This window comes from Drosophila rhopaloa, unplaced genomic scaffold, assembly GCF_018152115.1.
Source record: "Drosophila rhopaloa isolate 14029-0021.01 unplaced genomic scaffold, ASM1815211v1 contig_155, whole genome shotgun sequence".
Taxonomy (NCBI): Eukaryota; Metazoa; Arthropoda; class Insecta; order Diptera; family Drosophilidae; genus Drosophila; species Drosophila rhopaloa.
This window is the reverse complement of record NW_025335034.1, coordinates 12,303,956-12,324,677: the sequence shown is the minus strand read 5'-3', so window position 1 is coordinate 12,324,677 and position 20,722 is coordinate 12,303,956. Positions and strand designations below refer to the sequence as shown.

At 39.5% G+C, this 20,722-nt stretch overlaps 2 protein-coding genes across 2 annotated transcripts; both read left to right on the top strand.

Moving 5' to 3' along the window:
- Nucleotides 1-227: 227 nt before the first annotated feature.
- LOC123037282 (histone-lysine N-methyltransferase SETMAR-like) lies at nucleotides 228-7,290 on the top strand. The gene is made up of 2 exons (XM_044457346.1): nucleotides 228-523; nucleotides 6,861-7,290. Exons 1-2 carry the CDS (start codon nucleotides 228-230, stop codon nucleotides 7,288-7,290), a joined length of 726 nt encoding a protein of 241 aa, XP_044313281.1.
- Nucleotides 7,291-8,065: 775 nt separating this feature from the next.
- LOC108039199 (PHD finger-like domain-containing protein 5A) lies at nucleotides 8,066-12,488 on the top strand. The gene is made up of 2 exons (XM_044457345.1): nucleotides 8,066-8,376; nucleotides 12,370-12,488. The coding sequence occupies exons 1-2, from the start codon at nucleotides 8,133-8,135 to the stop codon at nucleotides 12,486-12,488; spliced, it is 363 nt and encodes a 120-aa protein (XP_044313280.1). The 5' UTR covers nucleotides 8,066-8,132.
- The last annotated feature ends 8,234 nt before the right edge of the window (nucleotides 12,489-20,722 follow it).

Sequence of the window (20,722 nt, the reverse complement as noted above, 5' to 3'; positions counted from 1 at the left end):
GTTAGCAATTAAGTTTTATCAAAAATAAGGTAATATTTAACCAAAATCGTACGGGTGTCGAAACTTGAATCTTGCGATTATATCAGGTTGTCAAATATCTTTCTTCCGCCTTTTTTTTGGTTTTTGAATTTGGCAGCTACATATCGGTAGGTCTTGACATAACCCACAAAACGACGATATTCATAACAAGTTTGGTTATTGCGTTGAAAAGTTATACATGTGTAAACATGGAGTTCGTTAACGCCAAAATTCGCGCTGTATTAAAGTTTTTCTTCGTAAAAGGTGAATCCGCTAGAGAAAGATTCCGTGAGATTAATGGTGTTTTAGGGGATGCTACTCTATCACTTCGAATCGCGGAAGAATGGTTTCGACTATTCAGTGCCGGTGAAAACGACACCATGGATAAGCCAGCCGGCGGAAGAGCTGTGACGACAAATACCGATCAAATTATGGAAAACATCGAGCTAGACCGGCATGTGACATCTCGTGATATCGCTGAGGAGATAGGAGTTAATCCCAGATCGTCTTTGACTTCCAAAGTAAACGGTCGTGTTTTTTTCTGCGCTCCGATTTTGTATTTTTGTTCCGTTTATTCCAATCGGTGGGTTTTATCAAAACAATTTTAATTTTCTTACAGTTAATTCTAAAATTAAATTCCGTTCGATTCGCGAGTGAACTATAAATCTTTGTGCACTTGTGTAATAACACTAAAAAATTGTTTTAATTTCGTAACTCTGTTCTTTGTTTTCTTTTCTTGTAATCTTGCCGTTTCTCTTTTGTGCGTTGACCGTCGTAAATCGTAGTGCTGTTTTTAGTGTTGCTTTTGAATGCACTTTAACTATTTACTCTCCCGCTCTCTCGCTCTCCTTGCTTTGAAACTTCTAAGCGTGCAGTTTCTGCGCTCTTGGTGTACTTATAACTGCTCGCTTATAAATTTCAATTCGTTTTCTTGGTACAGTGGTTCCAATAGATAATAATGAATAATAATAATTTAGTCTGCTTCTGCAAAAAATGCAGCCTCGTAATAAAGGCTGACCAGTCTAATATGACTTGCTGGCTGTGTGAAAATATGGTGCACACCAAGTGCGCCGGTTTTACTGGCCGGACAAGTGATGACCTTTCAAAGGGGCCCAATTTGCAGTTTTGTTGTGATGCTTGTGTTGAAGTTGCGAACGAGATGAAATCGTTCATGCGCCAAACTAAAGGCGGCCTGATGGGGTTGATTAGCTGTTTCGGGGTTGCTAGAGATAGTTTTCGCCGAGCTGATGATCTCCTCTCTGCGCTGGATTCGCAGTTTAATAGTCGTAAGCTAATAGAAGAGTCCCCTTAGCGAAAAAAGGCCGCTGGTGGTAAGCAGCAAAAGGGGAACACCCCGCAACCGAAAAGAAAAGAACAACAGAGCATTCCGGCGGATAAGCAGCTGATTGCAGCAAACCCCCAAATGTTGCTGAGATCAGCAGCTAAAAAAGATTCGGTATCCGAACAATCCGCAAGCAGGTCCTTCTAAGAATTCCGATTTGTCCGTAGTGGATTCACAATTAGTGGATCCACCTATCTCTTAGAATGTAGCATCACCACCACAAGGGACTACTAAATCCGGACAACCGGCTCAAGCTGGTTTTGCAGAAACAATGTCTGCTCCACCAAAATCCCTTTTTTTGTACAAGAGTTCGAGGCTAAGATAAAGAAGAAGGGGCCCGTCCGAGTAAAACTTCCTACTCGTGGCCAAACCAGTGTACCAATTTCATAAAACTAACTTCTAACCTCCTTCTTTCCTATCAGAAGCAAGAGGTTTGCGTTGCAAGCTCACTAAATTGTATTCCGATATCCTTTCCTTTGCATCTCATATTATTATGTTTACAGAACCTGGTTAAAGCCGGAGATCTTTAGCTCTGAAGTTTTTCCAGGTAAGTACGCAATATACAGGTATGACCGTCCCTCTAGACATTCAGACATTCGTGGACACCGTTCTGGACTTCGCCCAATTCGTGCTGGTGTCCCGCAGGGAAGCGTCCTTGGTCCGGTCCTGTATACAATTTACACTTCGGATCTTCCAAGCCCAGCTGCACGTGGTACACTCCTGGCCACATATGCAGATGAGACTGCATTTCTTGCAGCTGGTCTGCGTCCCGACGTGTCCAGACATTCTTAGACGAATTTGAGTGCTGGGCCTCTCGATGGAACATTGCGCTTAATGTTTACAGAACGCAACATGCCACTTTTGCTCTCCGCCCTGGCCGTTCGCGTAGCCTTTACATTGATGGGAATAGGCTCAAGCACGAAATAAGGTGACGTACCTCGGAGTTATTTTAGACCGTCGCCTTTGTTGGAAGGGACAAATTGTTCGAGTTTGTGGATCAGCAAGAACAAAACTTGACAAAATGGACTGGCTCCTTTGTCCAGGCAGCGGCCTATCCCTTGAAGCTAAGGTGCCGCTTTTTAAGGTCATTGTCCTTCCAACTTTAAACTGGGGAATCACTTGCTGGGGCACGGCCTGTGATTCGTCACTAAAAAGGGTGCAAACATGCATTACAAAGGCTCTCAGGAGGATGCTAGGGGTGAAGTGGCAGCATTATGTAGAAAACCGAGTTATGTTCAAGGACACGGGAGTGCCAACGGTAACGGAGTCGATTTGCGAATCCTCAAGTCGATACCGGGAACGTTTGCTCACACATGAAAACTGTCTGGCAAGACATCTTGCAACACCACTGGATCGACGGCGTCTCCGCAGACGACACCCGGCAGACTTATGGATTCTCGGCCGTGACAGACACGGTCGTCTTCTGTAATAACACATCTTAATTAACTTTTAACCGGCTATGACCACACCTGATTTGCTCAAGAATGGAACACCCGTTACCCGCTTTTTTTGAGATCTTTAGAAATAATTCGTCAATACACGAAAACAAGGTCCATCCTTGTGTGGTGTGTTCAACAAACTATAATAAAAAACAAGAGAAAACGCTATAGTCGAGTGCCTCGACTATTAGATACCCGTTACTCAGCTAAAAAAGTTCAAATTATCAATTTGAATTCGGCGATCTCTTAGAGCTGGCAGCTTTACAGCACGAGCATCAGCACCAGCGCTGCTTTAGCGCAGGCAGCTTTTGTCCTGCACCAGCAGCTGTGTTTATGTTTATGTTTTTGAGTGCAATAAATTGACTAGGAATATTGAACATACATACTTATATTGGCTAAACACATACATTCTTAAATAGTATTATGTACATTAAAGTCTAAATGTTTGCACAACACGAGTAACGGGTATAGCGAATAGCTTTCTTTAAAAGGAGTTATCTTTGCCAGGCAATTGCAACTGTGTACAATGTAAATACATACATATGTATATGCTTACATACATACACACATACGCCAATGTTTGACTCTGACCTCCAATTTGGCTAACTTGATTTGATTTGCATAGTTCTTGGGATATAGTTCGGTATTGACAAATTAAAACCATCGCAATTTCCTTTAATAGAAATCCTTATCGAGAATTAACATTAACTCTGTTGAGCACCTTGGCCAGCTGTTCCAAAGTCATCCGTTAGATGGCGCCATGAAAGGCGGAAATGTAGGCGCTAGCCAGGCTTAAGCGTTTAATAGGTTTTTGGGCGTTAGAGTGGGTGTGGCAAACTTTTATTAGGCAAATCGATAGGTATTGACGAAACAAATACATATCAATTAAAATTTTCATAATAGCATCAAAACTGTGGCCACAGCTTGTGGCTTGTGGGCGTCAGAGGGGGCGTGGCACCATTTTGAAACAAACTTGCGCTGCGTAGGAACTCCTAAAATCTACATGCAAAATGCCAATCCTCTAGCTTTTATAGTTTCCGAGATCTCATACGGACAGACAGACGGACAGACGGAGAGACTGACAGACTGACATAGCTAGATCGACTCGGCTGGTGATCCTGAACAAGAATATATATACTTTATAGGGTCGGAAACGCTTCCTTCTACCTGTTACATACTTTTGAACGAATACAATATACCCTTTTACTCTACGAGTAACGGGTATAAATACAGAAACCTGGTTAAACCCGGAGATCTTTAGCTCCGAAGTGTTTCAGGTAAGTACACAATACTAGACGGGGAGGTGGAGTCTTAATTGGAGTTGATTCAAACCTCCCGTCTGAGAAGTTATTTTTTGATGAATTCAATACCATTGAATTTATTTGTGTAAAATTATCGCTTCCTGGTAGCTCTATATACATAACTTGCTCATATATGCCGCCGTTGTCTGAACTTCCTGATTATTTAAATCACCTTTCCGTTATTAAGTCAGTTGCAAATAAGCTTTCCGATAGGAATCAGATGGTAGTTCTAGGTGATTTTAATATACCTGGAGTTACCTGGTCCATTGAGGATGGATCGAATGTCTTACTACATATAGCACAGCATGATTTTATTGACGGCCTGCTTGACATATCTCTATCTCAAGTAAACCATGTCCGAAATTCATTAGGTCGCCTACTTGATTTGTGTTTTGTATCAAATCCCGAAGGTGTGTTTCTGTCCAGAGTAGCACCACTCACGCAACCTGAAGATCCATATCACCCAACAATCGAACTTTCATTTGATACGGGTAGAGTTATAGAAGAAAAATCAGAAAAGTCATCCAAACGAATACATTGTTTTCGCAAGGCAGACTTTCTGAGGCTAAATAATTTTATTTCTGGCTTTAATTGGTCTGATCTTTACTTATGCAATAATATGTCCGATGCAGTTAATGTTTTTTACACTGCAATAAACTCATTTTTTAATTCCTGTGTTCCGTGGTACTATCCGTCAATTTCCAATAAATCACCTTGGTTTAGCAAAGAGTTGACACACTTAAGAAATGTAAAGTCCAGACATTTTAGGAAATATAAAAATACCGGTTCTCAATCTGTTTTTACTAGATATGTAAGTGCTCGGTCAAGATTTACCGTGCTTAATTCTCAGTGTTATAATAGTTACATAAACCGTTGTAAGGTCCAGTTCTCTCAGGACCCGAAACAGTTTTATAATTTTGTTAACACCAAGCGTAAATCTAATTCTTTTCTTTCCTCGCTGTCGTTCGAAAACATGACGGCAACCACACATCAGGCAATAGCCGATTTATTTGCCCAATTTTTTCAAACGACTTACTCTACTTTAGATTATTCATCACAGCCTTATTCTTACACCATGTCCAAGTCAAACCTCATATTCTGTCCCACTTTAACAGAAAGCTCTCTTCTTTTGGATCTTCTTCGTATTAAGCCTGTTTATTCGCCAGGGCCCGATGGTATTCCTGGGTGCGTGATTAGGTATTGCGCTAAGGCCCTGTGCAAACCTCTTCACAAGTTGTTTACCTTATCTCTAGAAACTTCCCAATTCCCAAATATTTGGAAGGAATCATTTGTTATTCCTCTTTTCAAAAAAAGGTAACAAGTTAGAAGCCAGTAACTACAGAGATATTTCTAAGTTGTAAGCTTTTTCTGAGCTTTTTGAAAAAATTATTACTCCTCATTTGCAGCACCTTTGTAGATCAATTATTTCTCCGTGTCAACACGGATTTATAAAACGTAGATCCACAATCACAAACCTTCTAGAGCTCACTACATTTGTGATAAAGGGCTTCAATAGTAGTTTTCAAACAGACGTCATTTACACTGACTTTAGTTAAGCATTTGACTCTGTAAATCACTTACTTCTTGTTCAAAAACTTGACCTGTTAGGTTTTCCAGTTGATCTGCTTAAATGGATTTCAAGTCATCTGAATGGCAGGTCACAAAGGGTCCTTTTTAAAAATTCAATTTCTAAAATTCTCCGTGTTACCCTCGGTGTCCCACAAGGGAGCCATCTGGGTCCTTATTTTTTACATTATTTATTAACGATCAATTATAAGTCATTCTCGCGTACTTATGTTCGCATATGATGTTAAGTTATACCTGCAGTATAAGGATATTTGCTGCCATTTAGACTTGCAATCTGATCTAGATAATTTTCAAAACTGGTGCCGAGATAATTTACTAAATTTAAACGGCTCCAAGTGCAAGCTGATGACTTTTTATCGGGCCAATCCGATATACGCGACTTACACTTTAAGTGGCAGCTCTTTGGATAGAATAACTCTTGTAAACGATCTTGGCGTTCTCTTGGACCCTAAACTAAAATTTTCTAATCACATTTCGTCCATGGTGAATAAGGCCAGAGGAGTGCTTGGATTTATTAAAAGGTGGTCAAAAGAATTCGATGACCCTTATTTGACTAAAACTTTATTTATTTCTCTAGTCCGTCCGATTCTGGAGTATGGGTCCCCCGTCCCCCCCCGTCCACAGTACGGAATACATATTGGTCGTATTGAATCTGTACAAAAAAAATGTCCTTCTTTTTGCTTTAAGGCGCCTAAACTGGGATGCAAGTCTTAACTTCCTTCTTATTCTAGTAGACTTCTGTTGATTAATTTACCCTCCCTAGCCAACCGTAGAACGATGCTTGGTACTATCTTTATTTATAACCTTATACATGGTGATATTGACTGCCCCGACTTGATAAGTCGGCTAAACTTTTCTGTGCCAAGTAGATTAACTAGAAATTCTATTCCCCTAATTTTAAATCATTGTAGATCTAACTATGCCTTGCATAAGCCTTTCAGAGTATTATGTTCTGATTATAATAGACTTTTTCCTGTAATCTCAAATCTTGACTCTCTACCGCTCCTAAAACGATTAATACTTGCTTCATTGGCACAAAATTGATCTTTCTATTACTTTTTTCTCGGACATTTACCTATATTTCCTTATCCTCGGTCGGTTGGGCGGGTAAGTCGGCCGTGGGACTCCGCGCGAAAAAAAAAAAATCACCAAACCGTTTTAAACCATCTGCAGAAGGCTGGACACAAAAAAGCTAGATGTTTGGGTGCCGCATGATTTGACGCAAAAAAACCTTTTGGACAGAATCAAGGCCTGCGATATGCTTCTGAAACGGAATGAACTCGACCCCTTTTGGAGGCGGATGGTGACTGGCGGCGAAAAATGGATCACATACGACAACATCAAGAGAAAACGGTCGTGGTTGAAGGCCGGTGCCAAAACAGTGGCCAAGTCGGTTTTGACGGCCAGGAAAGTTTTACTCTGTATTTGGTGGGATTGGAAGGGAATCACACACTATGAGCTGCTCCCATATGGCCTGACACTTAATTCTACCATATACTGCGAACAACTGGACCGCTTGAAGCTGCCGATCGACCAGAAGCGACCAGAATTGGCCAACAGAAAGAGTGTAGTGCTTCACCTGGAAAACGCCAGACCACTTTGATGACTCGTCAGAAGCTACGGGAGCTCGGATGGGAGATTTTATCGCATAGCCCGGACATAGCGCCAAGTGACTACCACCTGTTCCTGTTCATGGCGAATGCCCTTACTGGTGTAAAGTTGGGCTCAAAAAAGGGTTGTGAAAAGTGGCTGTCAGAGTTTTTCGCAAATAAGGAGGGAAGTTTCTACGAGGAAGGTATTATGAAGTTGCCGTCTAAATGGGAACACATTATCGAACAAAACGTAAATTCAGTGTTTCAATTTTTATAAAGCATTGAATAAAGAACAAAAAAGCCGAAGGGAGTTATTTGACACCTAATATAATTTGGCTCAGATTGATGTTAACATACGGTAGGCTATGCCGTACTTACAACACGAATACTTTAAATTTGTTTCCAACGCAGTCGACAGGCCTGTGGACGGTGTGTGTAAATGAGGATGTGTGTTAACAGTCAATCTAAGGCCAAATATACATGCTGTACCCGTTTAATATGCTTATTGTCTACAAAATTTTAATCTATTTTAGATACTACAAAAATGATGCAACATTCAGATCGACTGCCGAGATCGGGTGGTGAATCCTTAGCTGAGTGGCGGAAGATTCAACAGCTAGACCGAGGGATAGTGCAGGGAATCCGGGGTGCCTGCTTATCCGCGAAGACGCTCTTGTAGGACATGGTGATGGCTAACCTACGGTCCGGGGTTAGGCTACGCACTAATGATCAGGAGAATCTACCGTACAACACGTATATCGATCTATGAACTACAAACTACTCACTCGAAAAGCCGCTATAAATCTTAAAAATTGTTTTTCTCTTAGCTGACTGTAAAATATACTGTTAAGGCATGGCTAAACATCATCCTGATTTGATTTTCTGTCGCAAGCAACCTGGCGTAGCCATTGGACGCCTGTGCGAGAAAGACGATGGAAAGTGCGTGATCTGCGACTCCTACGTGCGCCCCTGCACCCTGGTCCGCATCTGTGACGAGTGCAACTACGGATCCTACCAGGGAAGGTGCGTCATCTGCGGAGGTCCCGGTGTTTCAGATGCCTATTACAGTTCCAAGACTGACCTGTTCTACGAACTGGGTTCAAACAGAACTATTGATGCGCTCTCCACTACCTCATACATTTCTAATAAATTTTTTATTGTAGTTTAATACATAAACAGAAGGTTTTGATAAATGAAACATAATAACTAACGGGTCCAGGCTGGGTTTATTTAAGTTATTTTGTTAACCTAGGTTTTCCTTACGTCTTACAGCGGTTGGAAAGCTTGGCACAGAAATTCACTTTATACGGCTGCAAGCGACTAGGCTGTGAAGTGTGGATCTTAATTATTCTGATGCCCTGGAAAACCGTATGCGGCTCGGCTCGAGAGATAGGCCGGCTCCACGTAAGGCAACCAGAATTCGGCCGTGTGGATTGACGGTAGATATCTTTCTATAAATTGCTGGTGCTTGTGGGCTAAACCTGGCTCGACTCCAGAGGTAGGCCGTCTCCACGTGTTGATGAGCAGAATTTAGCCGGGCATAATCGCAGGGAATTTCTAGTGCTGCTGGCGAAAGGACGATAAACTGCTGATGCTCGTGGTGATAACGTGGCGCGGCTCAAGAGGTAGGCCGTCTCCACGTGGCAACCAGAGTGGGCCAAAAACGAGCACCAGGCGATTTCTTCGAATACCGTTGCGCATTCCTAATAACGTTTACCGATTAGTCTTTGTTTATTGAGGAAGCTTAGATCCCTATGCTTACCTAATTAGTTTTTCGACTATCAGTTGGAGGTTAGGATTGCTGCCAACAGAAATTCAGCCAGCTAAACTTTGGGAATTTGGAAATCTCGTTGTGGTTGTTCTCTTTATTGGGTCTTGTTGGGCGGGTTTTAAGCCCGATGTGTTGCATACATACAAGGTGTGTGTCAAAAGTTTCCGAACTTTTCAAAAAGAAAATAAAACTATAAAATAGTTTGGAATGAAACTTTGCATTTATTCAAAATAGTCTCCCTCCGACTCAATACAACGATTTGCACGATTTAAAAGTGATTCGATTGAGTGTTTTAGCTCGTCAACCGGGATGGCCTTGAGTATGTCGGTCGTCGCCTTTTCAATGGACTTTATGTCATCAAAATATCTTCCTTTCATTGCCAATTTTAATTTTCCGAATAGGAAAAAGTCACACGGAGCTAAATCAGGTGAATATGGTGAGTGGTTGACGGTAAGAATGTGATTTTTTGTTAAAAAATCGGTCACAAGCGTTGATCGATTAGACGGCGCATTATCATGCAACAAGCGCCAACTGCCGTTTTCGCGATATTCTGGGCGTATACGACGAATACGACCGAGCAAACGTTTCATGACACCAAGATAAAATGCTCCAGTGATGGTTTGGCCCGTTGGAACGAATTCCCGATGAACAATTCCCTTCGAATCGTAGAAACAAATCAAGTGAGACTTGATTTTTGACTTTTCGCGGCGTGTTTTTTTGGGTTTCGGCTCATCTGGCTCCTTCCATTCCGCACTCTGACGCTTAGTTTCGGGTTCATATTGAAAACACCACGTCTTGTCACCAGTCACGATGTTGAAAAGAAAATTAGGATCTTTTCGTGCTTCAATAACGACGTCTTTCGAATGCTGAATGCGAAGCGCCTTTTCGTGCTCTTTGAGTGTGTGTGGAACAAACCGTGCACAAACCTTCCGCATACCCAAATGCTCAATTAAAATGCGATGAATAGACTTATAGGATATCTCCAACTCCATTTCCATGTATCTCAACGAAGATTTTGGTTCTTTTTTGACAAAATCACGAACAATTTGAATGTTTTCATCAATAACAGCACTTTTCGGACGGCCCGAACGTTCGTCGTCTTCCAGGCTTTCACGACCATTTTTAAAACGATTAAACCACTCGTAAGTTGAGGTACGGGATAGACAATCATCACCATAAACTTGTTTCATCAATTTATGAGTCTCGGTGAAAGTTTTACCGAGTTTAAAACAAAACTTAATAACCGCTCTTTGCTCTTCGTCGACCAACTAACACAAGGTACTGTCACTTAAAACGCAATAATTCTAATTCCACGGCACCAGAAAATGCCCTGCCAGAAAAGTTCGGAAACTTTTGACACACACCTTGTATGTATATACGAAAGGACTTAGCACTCCCTTTACACAATTCGATTAAAACGCGTGTGCTTTTTCCGAAAGATCAGAAATAAGAGAACGAAAAACGCAAATGTCGGGTGCACGAGTTACCATACCGGTACCATCGACTACGCCACCGCCTAAACCTCCCCGTGCTACCCTCTTTCAACTGGACAGTGACCGGCAGCTAGCCGTTCGTTGTCCCACATAAGAAATGCAACATCACCACAAGGCAGGATGTTGCTAATCGACACCCACTCAGCAGAGCTCTATAAAATACTTTGTTAGCATTTACTTACACACACATACATAATTGTAAAACACATAAAATTCTTTGGCGGAGGTTTGATTTGAATCTCAAGCCCCAATAAAATTATTCCGTTTGGAACAACCAAAGCGAACACATCAACTGTTTATTTAAATCTTATCTGAATATTGGATGACTAACAGCAGCACTAACAATTACATACTATAACTGGCGCAGCCGGACCTATCAGCCGGATGGAGAAAAAGGACACACCATACCCGGAGAACTGAGAAGGACCGAAATGATGAAAACGATTATTTTTATAATTTATATGCAACAGTAAGTTAAAATAGTGATGTGATGGAAGTGAGGTGTGTGGTGTAAATAAAAACAAGAAAGGGTGCACATACATAATAACGATAAAATTGAAAGTCATAAAATGAAACAACAACAAAGAAAATTGGCAAGAATAAATTTAATTAAATAATGTGTTGACTGTGAATCTCGTTGCAACGCAACCTGGCGACTTGCAACGTCATCGACCCATATAGTTCGACGGAGTGAGTTGCGAGTATGACGTTCGAAGGTTCGATGTTGGATGTGAACATCAAACATGCAGCTTGGATACTCTGCAAGTGACTGTCCGCTCGTGGCTGGAATAAATGCATCGCGCAGGAATTCCAGTTAGCTTCAGCACGACGCAAGAAAAATAAAAGAAAGTGTAGAAAAAAAAACATTTTATTAGTTGTTGCCATTAGTACCACTGCATCGCGCAAGGGTATAGAAGTATATGTAAAGAAAAGTAACAAAAAAAAAAAAAAAAACACATACACACTTCCGACACAATACATTCTCAAAAAAAAAAATTATAAAACAAATTGAACAAATGATAATAACAAAATTTTACAGATAAAAGACACCGACACACACCTCACTTCTAAGGAAAATGAATTATAAAGACACATCAGGAAAAAGCTAAGGAAATACATAATACAATATATACATAAGTATAAATATACAATATTTATAAGTAAAGTTATCAAAAAGGCTACTAGTTTGCCAACGATAGTGGAACAATTAAATTTTAAGCCCTCAACTTCTAGAGCAGTACAGAACAGGGAAGCTGATACAATGACGCATCAGGAAAATTTAGGAATGCAACAGGCAACGTTTGAGATGTTAGGCACAGTAAAAATTTTCGATGTGATCCGCTCAATGCATGTTCATATGGGAGAAAAAGAAAGGTTAAACGAGTTTATGTTAAACGCAGAAGAGATCCTTTTAATGATTAGAGGAATGGATCAAACACCTATGGAACTAATGATCCTTAGGCAAATAAGGAATAAAATCCAAGGAAAAGCCGATGACATTTTAGTAAAATCAAATTGTGGATTAAATTGGGATGAAATTAAAAGAATTTTGATAGCCCATTTTGCAGATAAGAGGTCAGAACCCGATTTACTGAGGGAATTAAACCAGTTGGAAAATAAAAGACTAACAGAAGAATTATTTTATTCGGAGGTATCTGATGTGCATAAGGCATTGTGTAATGTTATAGACAGGACAGATACAAACCCCATCGCAATTCAGGCAAAGAAGAAATTATATGAGGAAACGAGTCTGGAGGCGAGATAGCGATTAAAGAGAGAGACATTTATTACCGGTCTAAAGAGGTACCCAGGAACAATAATTTCAGTACTGCAGGAGGATATAACAGGCAGAACTTTGGTTATAATAGAAACAGAGGGTACAATAATAACTTTAACAGAGATAATGGAGGATATAGGCAACAAGCAGGAACCTCACGTGGAATAGGGAAGAAAACAGGAATAGAGGATATGACGATCAGTCGACCTCTAATTCTTCAGGGTATAATAGAAGGGCAATTATGCCAAAACAAGAAATTGCAGAATATTCATCAACTGAACCTAGAAGTGCCAAACGATGGCAGTCAGGGCAATTAAATATAGTAGAGAGAGAAGAGGAGCAAGAGTTGAATAACATTGATGACGAAGGAAATTTTCGTCAAAATGCCTCCAAAAACAAACAGGGTATATAAGGAAGGATACCCATCAGGCGACATTACCATACGTGGTAGTTAAAGGAAAGAACGAAAAAGAACTCAAATTATTAATAGACTCGGGAGCTACGAATTCATATTTAAATCCTGCAATAGTTAGAAAAGATCAACAGCAAAAATTGGAAGAAAACTTTGTTATCAAAACACCAATAGGAAGCCATAAAATAAACAGTTATGTAAAAGATATTGAGCTGCAGGAAATCGCAAAAGGGGAATCGTTTGATTTCTTTTTATTTCATTTTCATTCCTGGTTTGATGGATTATTGGGAATGGACATATTAATTAAGTTAGGTGCAAGTTTAGATTTAGAAAATCTCGTATTAAGAACTAAGACAGGGACAGTTAAAGTCCATTTGAAGCCCAATAGGGCCACTGACATACATTTCCTGGAGGAGGCGACTAAAACAATTTTCACCTTACCAGTTTCAATAAACAATGGCCGACCTGGAAGTTGTTAATTTCACAGGGAAAGAAAAGAAATTATACCTGGAAAAACCTTTGGCTGTCACTGCATATGATTCCAAAGATTATGTAGAAATCGAAATGCTAAGACCATTTAAACAGGAGTATGTAAGCAGGGAAATGAACACAATGGAATTAGCCGGGGGTGATGCAAGGCACGCAAAATTGGATATGTCGCATCTAAATACAGAAGGGGCGGCAAGCCTTAAAAAACTGTATTCGGAATTTCCAAGTATTTTTCACACAAAGGGAAATCAGTTGACATTTACCAATGCGGTAACTCACTCAATTCCAACAACGGATGATATTCCTATCTATAAAAAGCCATACAGATATGGATTTAAACAAAAAGAAGAAATGAAGAATCAGATACAGGAGTTGTTAAAACAGGAAGTTATTAGGCACAGTCACTCACCTTGGAGTGCACCAGTTTGGCTAGTACCAAAGAAGATGGACCTATCAGGAAAACAAAAGTGGAGATTGGTGGTCGATTTTAGGAAGTTGAATGAGAAGACAGTGAAGGATAGGTATCCGATGCCAGTAATTGGCGAAGTACTTGATAAACTGGGAAAGGCCATGTATTTCTCGGTATTAGATTTGGCTAGCGGGTACCATCAGATTGAGATGGAAAAATAGGACATTCCAAAAACTGCATTTTCAACAGATAACGGGCATTTTGAATATATAAGGATGCCATTTGGACTGACAAATGCTCCGGCGACGTTTCAAAGAGTGATGAATAACCTGATGGGAGAGTTGGTAGGCAAGATTTGTCTGGTCTACATGGATGATATAATTGTGTATTCCCCGTCCTTACAAAGTCACATGCAAGACTTGAGGACAGTTTTTAAAAGAATAAATGGAGCAAATTTTAAACTTCAAACAGATAAGTCAGAATTTTTAAAGAAGGAGATAGAGTATTTAGGGCATGTAGTGACACAAGAAGGAGTCAGACCAAACCCAAAGAAGATTGCGGCCATAAAGCTTTTTCCTTTGCCCAAAACACCAAAGGAAATAAAGTCATTTCTTGGACTCATTGGGTATTACAGGAAATTCATAAAAGATTTTGCAAGAATAACCAAACCATTAACTAAGAGACTAAAAGGGAAACAACAAATAATCATAGATGAGGAATATACAAAAACCTTTGAATATTGCAAGACGTTGTTATGCAATGATCCATTGTTGAGATATCCAGATTTTACTAAGCCTTTTATTTTGACCACAGATGCTAGCAATTTTGCTATTGGTGCGGTGTTATCACAAGGAGCAATGGGAAGTGATCGGTCACAAATTCACAATAGTCACAGATCACCGCCCATTAACTTGGCTAATGGGATTTAAAGAACCCAATTCTAAGTTGGTGAGGTGGAAGCTGCAACTATTGGAATATGACTACGAGGTGACCTACAAAAAGGGCTCACAAAACGTCGTGGCAGACGTATTGAGCAGAATCGAACTACAAGTTCACAACAGTGAACTGGAGTCAACTCAGGCCACTTGTGCGGGTCATACAGGTGAACTGGAATTAAGTAGCATTCATGTGGCAGAAAAGCCACTGAATGACTTTAATATCCAGTTAATATTTGAGGTTGGGCCGACACCAGGCAGAACAGTGGTGACACCTTTTAGGAACAAGATAAGAAGGACAATAACAGAAAAGGAGTTTACAAAAGAGGAAATTGCAAAAATTCTTAGGGAAGTGCTTAAACCGTACAGGATGTGTGCGATATACACGTCAGATGAAGTCTTTAAAAAGGTAGAAGAAGCGTTTCAGAATTATTTTTGCAAGAGCAAACTGTATAAAGCAGTACGATGTCTTACCTTCATGCGGGAAATAACAGATATTAGTGAACAAAGAAAAGAAATAGAAAGGTATCATACCTCAGGTAATCATAGGGGAATAGATGAAACGTTTTGGAAGATGAGACGTGACATTTATTTTCCATTTATGAAAAACCGAGTAACACAGGTCATTAATGCGTGTGAAACTTGCCAGACATTGAAATATGATCGGCAACCGCAAAAGGTGGTATTTCAAAATACGGAAACCCCGTGCAAGCCACTTGACATCGTTCATACGGATTTATACACAATCAACAAAAACTACGTAATAACAATAATAGACAAGTTTTCAAGGATTGCCGTGGGGTACACCATACCGGCAAGAAATAGTTTAAATATTGTTAAATCAATGAAGAAGTTCATAAGTCAGTACGGTGTTCCTAAAAAGATCATATGTGACCAAGGCGCAGAATATGCCTCGGCATTATTCAGGGATTTCTGTAAGCAGTACGGAATTGAATTGCATGTGACGTCGTTTCAACAATCGTTCAGCAATTCACCGGTTGAAAGGCTTCATTCAACACTGACAGAAATTTATAGAATAATTATGAAAACAAGGAAGGACTTAAAACTAGAAAATGAGCATGAGGAAGTTTTAGATGAAGTTTTCCTAACTTATAATAACTCAATACACTCCAGTACGAAGTTGAAGCCGTTCGAATTGTTCTCGGGGAGAACACACTTTTTTGAACGGGAAATCAATTTTGATACGGAGCATGAGTATTTAAGGAAGTTAAATGCTTATCAGGAGGAAATGTATAAGGAGGTTAAGGACAAGTTGGAAAAACAAAAACAGGAAAGGACGCGAAAACTCAATGAGGGAAGAGAAGAACCCATGGAGTTGGAAAAAGTGGATGTAGTTTATAGGAAGGAGAATAGAAGAAATAAGCTAACACCTAAGTTTACGGAGCACACAGTAGATGAGGATAATGGGGTTACATTCGTTACAAAAAGGAAACAAAAGATACATAAATCAAAAAATACATAAATCAAAAATTAAAAAAAGAATTAAACAAAATAAAAACTAATCAATCACGGTTACAGGTGCATATTGGTCCATGGACAGACAATGGACGTGCAAACACTAAAACGAGAAGAAGCGATCGTAAAAATGGAACTGGGAAAAGCAAGAGTAATGGTCGGAGCGAAGACGTTCGACCATATAATAAACTTTAAAGACTACGAAGGTAATATTGCACAGATTGAAAACGCGTTGTTAGACATAGAGAATGTTAGATTCTCAGGTGAGGCAGTCCAGGTGGTTAAGGAAAAATTGTACCAGGTGAAGGAGAAGCTAGAAATACTTAGACCAAGAAGTAGGGTCAAAAGAGGAATTTGTAATCGGGTTAGGAAGCATGATAAAAATAGTTTCGGGAAATATGGACGCGTACGATGAGGAGAAAATAGGAAATAGATTAAAAGAATTAAGAAACGAAACAAGGTTTCTTACACAAGAAGCGGACGGGCAAAGAACCTTTTATCAGGAAACCTTGAGTAGGTTTACGAAAATTACTAAGCATATAAATAAGGAGCAGGAAGATATAAATTTGTTTATAAAAAATTATAAGAATAACGTAGTTAAGGAACTAACACAAGAGCACAATGAAATACATATGCTCCAGCATTTGAATAGGATAAGTTACAGTATTGATTTGTTAGCAATGCACTTCAACAAAATTGCGGAGAGCATATTATTAGCAAAACTTCGCATTGTGCCTAAATTCATTTTAGCAGAGACAGAATTAGATAGAATTATACGGTTTGTCGAGAGTCAAGGGCTCAAAATTGCTTCAAATGAACAAGTATATGAACTAATAAATATACAGGCACAAATAAATGAAACAGACATAATATTTAGGGTAAGAGCTCCAATTTTTGAGCCAAATGTCTATCAATTACATCATGTTATACCAATTCCAATTAATGGGACACATTTATTAGTAATACCAAATTATGTAGCAATTAATAAGTATAAAATAAGCTTTTTTAACAACCAATGTTCAAAAGTTCATGAAACTTTTATTTGCGAGAGTGAAGAGTTGGGTGTTGAGATAAAAGGAAAGGAGTGCTTGAGGAAGATTTTAACGAACAAACCACCAATATGCGATTCAGTAAATCTAGAGGGGAGAGAAATGGTTTTGGCACCTGAGGATGGACACATATTCATTTTCAACGCCTTGAACTTACCTGTAAACAACACATGTGGAGAAGATATTACAGTATCGGGGGCATTAGCAAACTGTTCGATCGAAATAAATGTCATAAAGTATGATGGCCAAGTTATGGAACATAAAGAGGACCATATAGTACTTAACACTGCAATAAGTAAACAGATACTTATAAATAACACCAAGCAGGAGTTAAACCTAGAAGTTTTACATCTCGAAGATATGAGAAACCTCAAAAAAGTAGTGTACATAGGAAAAGTACAGGAAACACATTTTTCTGTAATATACGGTATGTTGGTGCTTCTAACGATAACAGTACTGGTAATATGGAGAATTAGAAAAACAAAAACAATCTTCACCCCCAATGCTTCTCTGCACAATGTCGCTCTGGATATACCACAGATGTGGCCATCGCTCGATTCTAGGGGGAGGAGTTACCATACCGGTACCATCGACTACGCCACCGCCTAAACCTCCCCGTTCTACCCTCTTTCATCTGGACAGTGACCGGCAGCTAGCCGTTCGTTGTCCCACATAAGAAATGCAACATCAGCACAAGGCAGGATGTTGCTAAACGACACCCACTCAGCAGAGCTCTAGAAAATACTTTGTTAGCATTTACTTACACACACATACATAATTGTAAAACACATAAAATTCTTTGGCGGAGGTTTGATTTGAATCTCAAGCCACAATAAAATTATTCCGTTTGGAACAACCAAAGCGAACACATAAACTGTTTATTTAAATCTTATCTGAATATTAGATGACTAACAGCAGCACTAACAATTACATACTATAACTCACGCCCGCTGACAAGCAGTGTTAGAAAATACTAAAATATCGTTTGGTATTTTTCTAGGATGTGAGGTTGCCACAAAGTTGCGGAACCAGTAGCGCTAGTTTTATATATAAAAAAAAATACAAAAATCTTGTCCTAATAATTTTACACCCCTACAATTCTTACAGAAAGTTTAAAAGAAATTCGACTAAAAGCAATAGATAATCAAAATCAAGCTCAGGCATACAATAAAACTAATTGTTTGTCACAATGAAAAAAGGCAAAGACTATATGAAGGGGGATAACGTCATGGTAAAAAACTTTTTTAGCACAGCAGGAGTTGCGAGGAAGTTGATCGCCAAGAATAAAGAACCAAATGTTATAGCCAAAGTGCTTCGGAACGACCGCTTCTTGTGGCAGGATGTTGAAGGCTTTCAAGTGTCGCGAAATCCGTAAAGGGGTGTCTGGAGTGCTCAAACTATAAGACCATGGATAGGGAAAAGGAAATCATTGTAAGACATAAGATTATATGATTCAACGTTTTAGTAAAATAAGAGTATTGAAATTAGCTTTAACTATAGCCTTAGGGGGGTATAGTTTATTTTTTTTTTTTGGACTAATATTTATTAAAGCGTTGATCAACCAACTAAATGGCTATAAAACGCACGGAAATAACAAAGAAGGAAATATAACATGAAACATAACAGAAATGAGAAAATGTAACAATTTTATAACAGAGACAGACTACACTATTGTCTCAAGACGCGGGTTTGATGACGGGTGTCGACGCCAGGGTGTCGACGCTTCAGTCTTCTTCTGGTAGTTTGATTTGCTAAGGATGCTGCTAGTTGGTTGGTGTGGGCTAGTAGACGGTCATTGTATCGGCTAGAATGCATGTTGATCTGCTCTCTCACCGTGGGGATGTGAAGATCGCTGGCTAGGACCTCGTTTCTTACATACCACGGTGCATTCGTAATTGTACGTAGCGCCCGGTTTTGCACTCTTTGGACCCTCATGACATTTGAATCTGAAGCAGTACCCCATATTTGCATGCAACATGTCATTGAAGGAACTACAATCAACTTATACGGCAACATCTTGTTGCTGAGGCTTAGTTAATTTGTTCCCTTAAGCATCCAATTTAGTTTTCGAAGCTTAGTACGACATGCTGCTGTTACCTTCGTTATGTGCTGCTTCCACGTAAGTCGTTTGTCCATAATTTAGCCCAAATACTGAGCCTGGGAAGATTGCGGTATAATGTGTCCTGGAATTTTACTCTGGGGAGAGTTTAACTTCTAAGAGGGAAGTTGCAGTGCTGGGACTTATTCCCGTTTATCGAAATGTTCGATCAATTTTAGTCGCTTCAATTCGACACGTGGAGTTGGCAATAAAGGCTGTATCATCAGCATATGTAGCCAAAAGGGTACCCGGTTCCCAAGGGTACGGCAGGTCAGCGGTAATTAAAGTGTATAAAACTTGATCAAGTACCCTATGGTACTCCAGCTCGAATGCATATGACCTTTTGCATCTCACATCTACCATAAAATTCTAAAAGATACGATTTCAGGAGAAGATATTGTGCAGTTGGCAGTGCTGTGTTACTCGATGGGCTTTCTCTGGGGTACCATGGTGACTTCTAAAGCCTAACTGGTCTGGTAACTATGGTCTGGTATATTCTTTCGAATATTTTTGAGAAAGTGGGCAGCAAACTTATTGGTCGGTAGGACGCAATAAGGTTTTCCGGTTTTCCTGGCTTGGGTATCATCGATATAACAGACCTCTTCCGGACTCACATGAGGGATAGGTTCGATTGCCGAGAAGGGTGCATTTAGGAGTGCTAGGGTTTCATCGACGTCTTCATATCTATATAACATATATTTTATTTTTACGTTACGTAGGGACTAGAAAAACATAACAGCAGAGATAGATATTAATATGTTTATGTTTTTTAAATTAGCAAGAGTTTTTGGTGGCAATCACGATTATATATAACATTACATAACATAACATTTTAAGATTGAGTTAAAATTTTAGATCAATCGGATCAAAATTTCCGAACTTATGGGCAGTTGAACGAAGGTAAGAAAGCGCGTTTTATATTCAATTTTTGGGTTCCCAAACTTTAAAACGCTCTCCTGAAAAGTTGCCATTTCAAAGTCGGTGATCACGATCCTGCAAAATCTATCGGACGGATCGTTTTGAGATTTTGCACATTATTTCCCTTTTGGGGCTATTGGGGCTATTCGATGTGGATCCGATTAAAACAAGAAAGGAAAGCAAACTTCGGGCGGAGCCGAAGTTGAAATACCCTTGCAGATCCTTATGAAATTTGATATGTCGGATTGATTGCCAAAAATAAAACCCATAGAAAATCCCAACTTCCTAACTTAACAACCACCAAAGTTATGGAAGTTCCGATCAATCAGTTATATGGCGGCTATAGGATATAGTCGGCCGATCCTTATGAAATTTGGTAGGTCGGATTACTTGGCCAAATATAAAACCCATAGAAAATCCCAACTTCCTAACTTTACAAACACCGAAGGCATTTCCGATCAATCAGTTATATGGCAGCTATATGATATAGTCGTCCTTATGAAATTTGGTAGGTCAGACTGATTGGCCAAAAATAAAGCCCATCAAAATCCCAACTTCCTAACTTTAAAAACATCAAAGTTATGGCATTTATTTGAATTTTAACTGCTTGTCAACA

Excerpts from the sequence above, each read along its gene's own strand:
- LOC123037282 (XM_044457346.1), top strand. The coding sequence starts at position 228 with ATGGAGTTCGTTAACGCCAAAATTCGCGCTGTATTAAAGTTTTTCTTC. Across the intron at positions 524-6,860 it reads ATAGGAGTTAATCCCAGATC|AAGGCTGGACACAAAAAAGC; the intron begins GTCTTTGACTTC and ends AACCATCTGCAG.
- LOC108039199 (XM_044457345.1), top strand. The coding sequence starts at position 8,133 with ATGGCTAAACATCATCCTGATTTGATTTTCTGTCGCAAGCAACCTGGC. Across the intron at positions 8,377-12,369 it reads TGACCTGTTCTACGAACTGG|TACTGCAGGAGGATATAACA; the intron begins GTTCAAACAGAA and ends CAATAATTTCAG.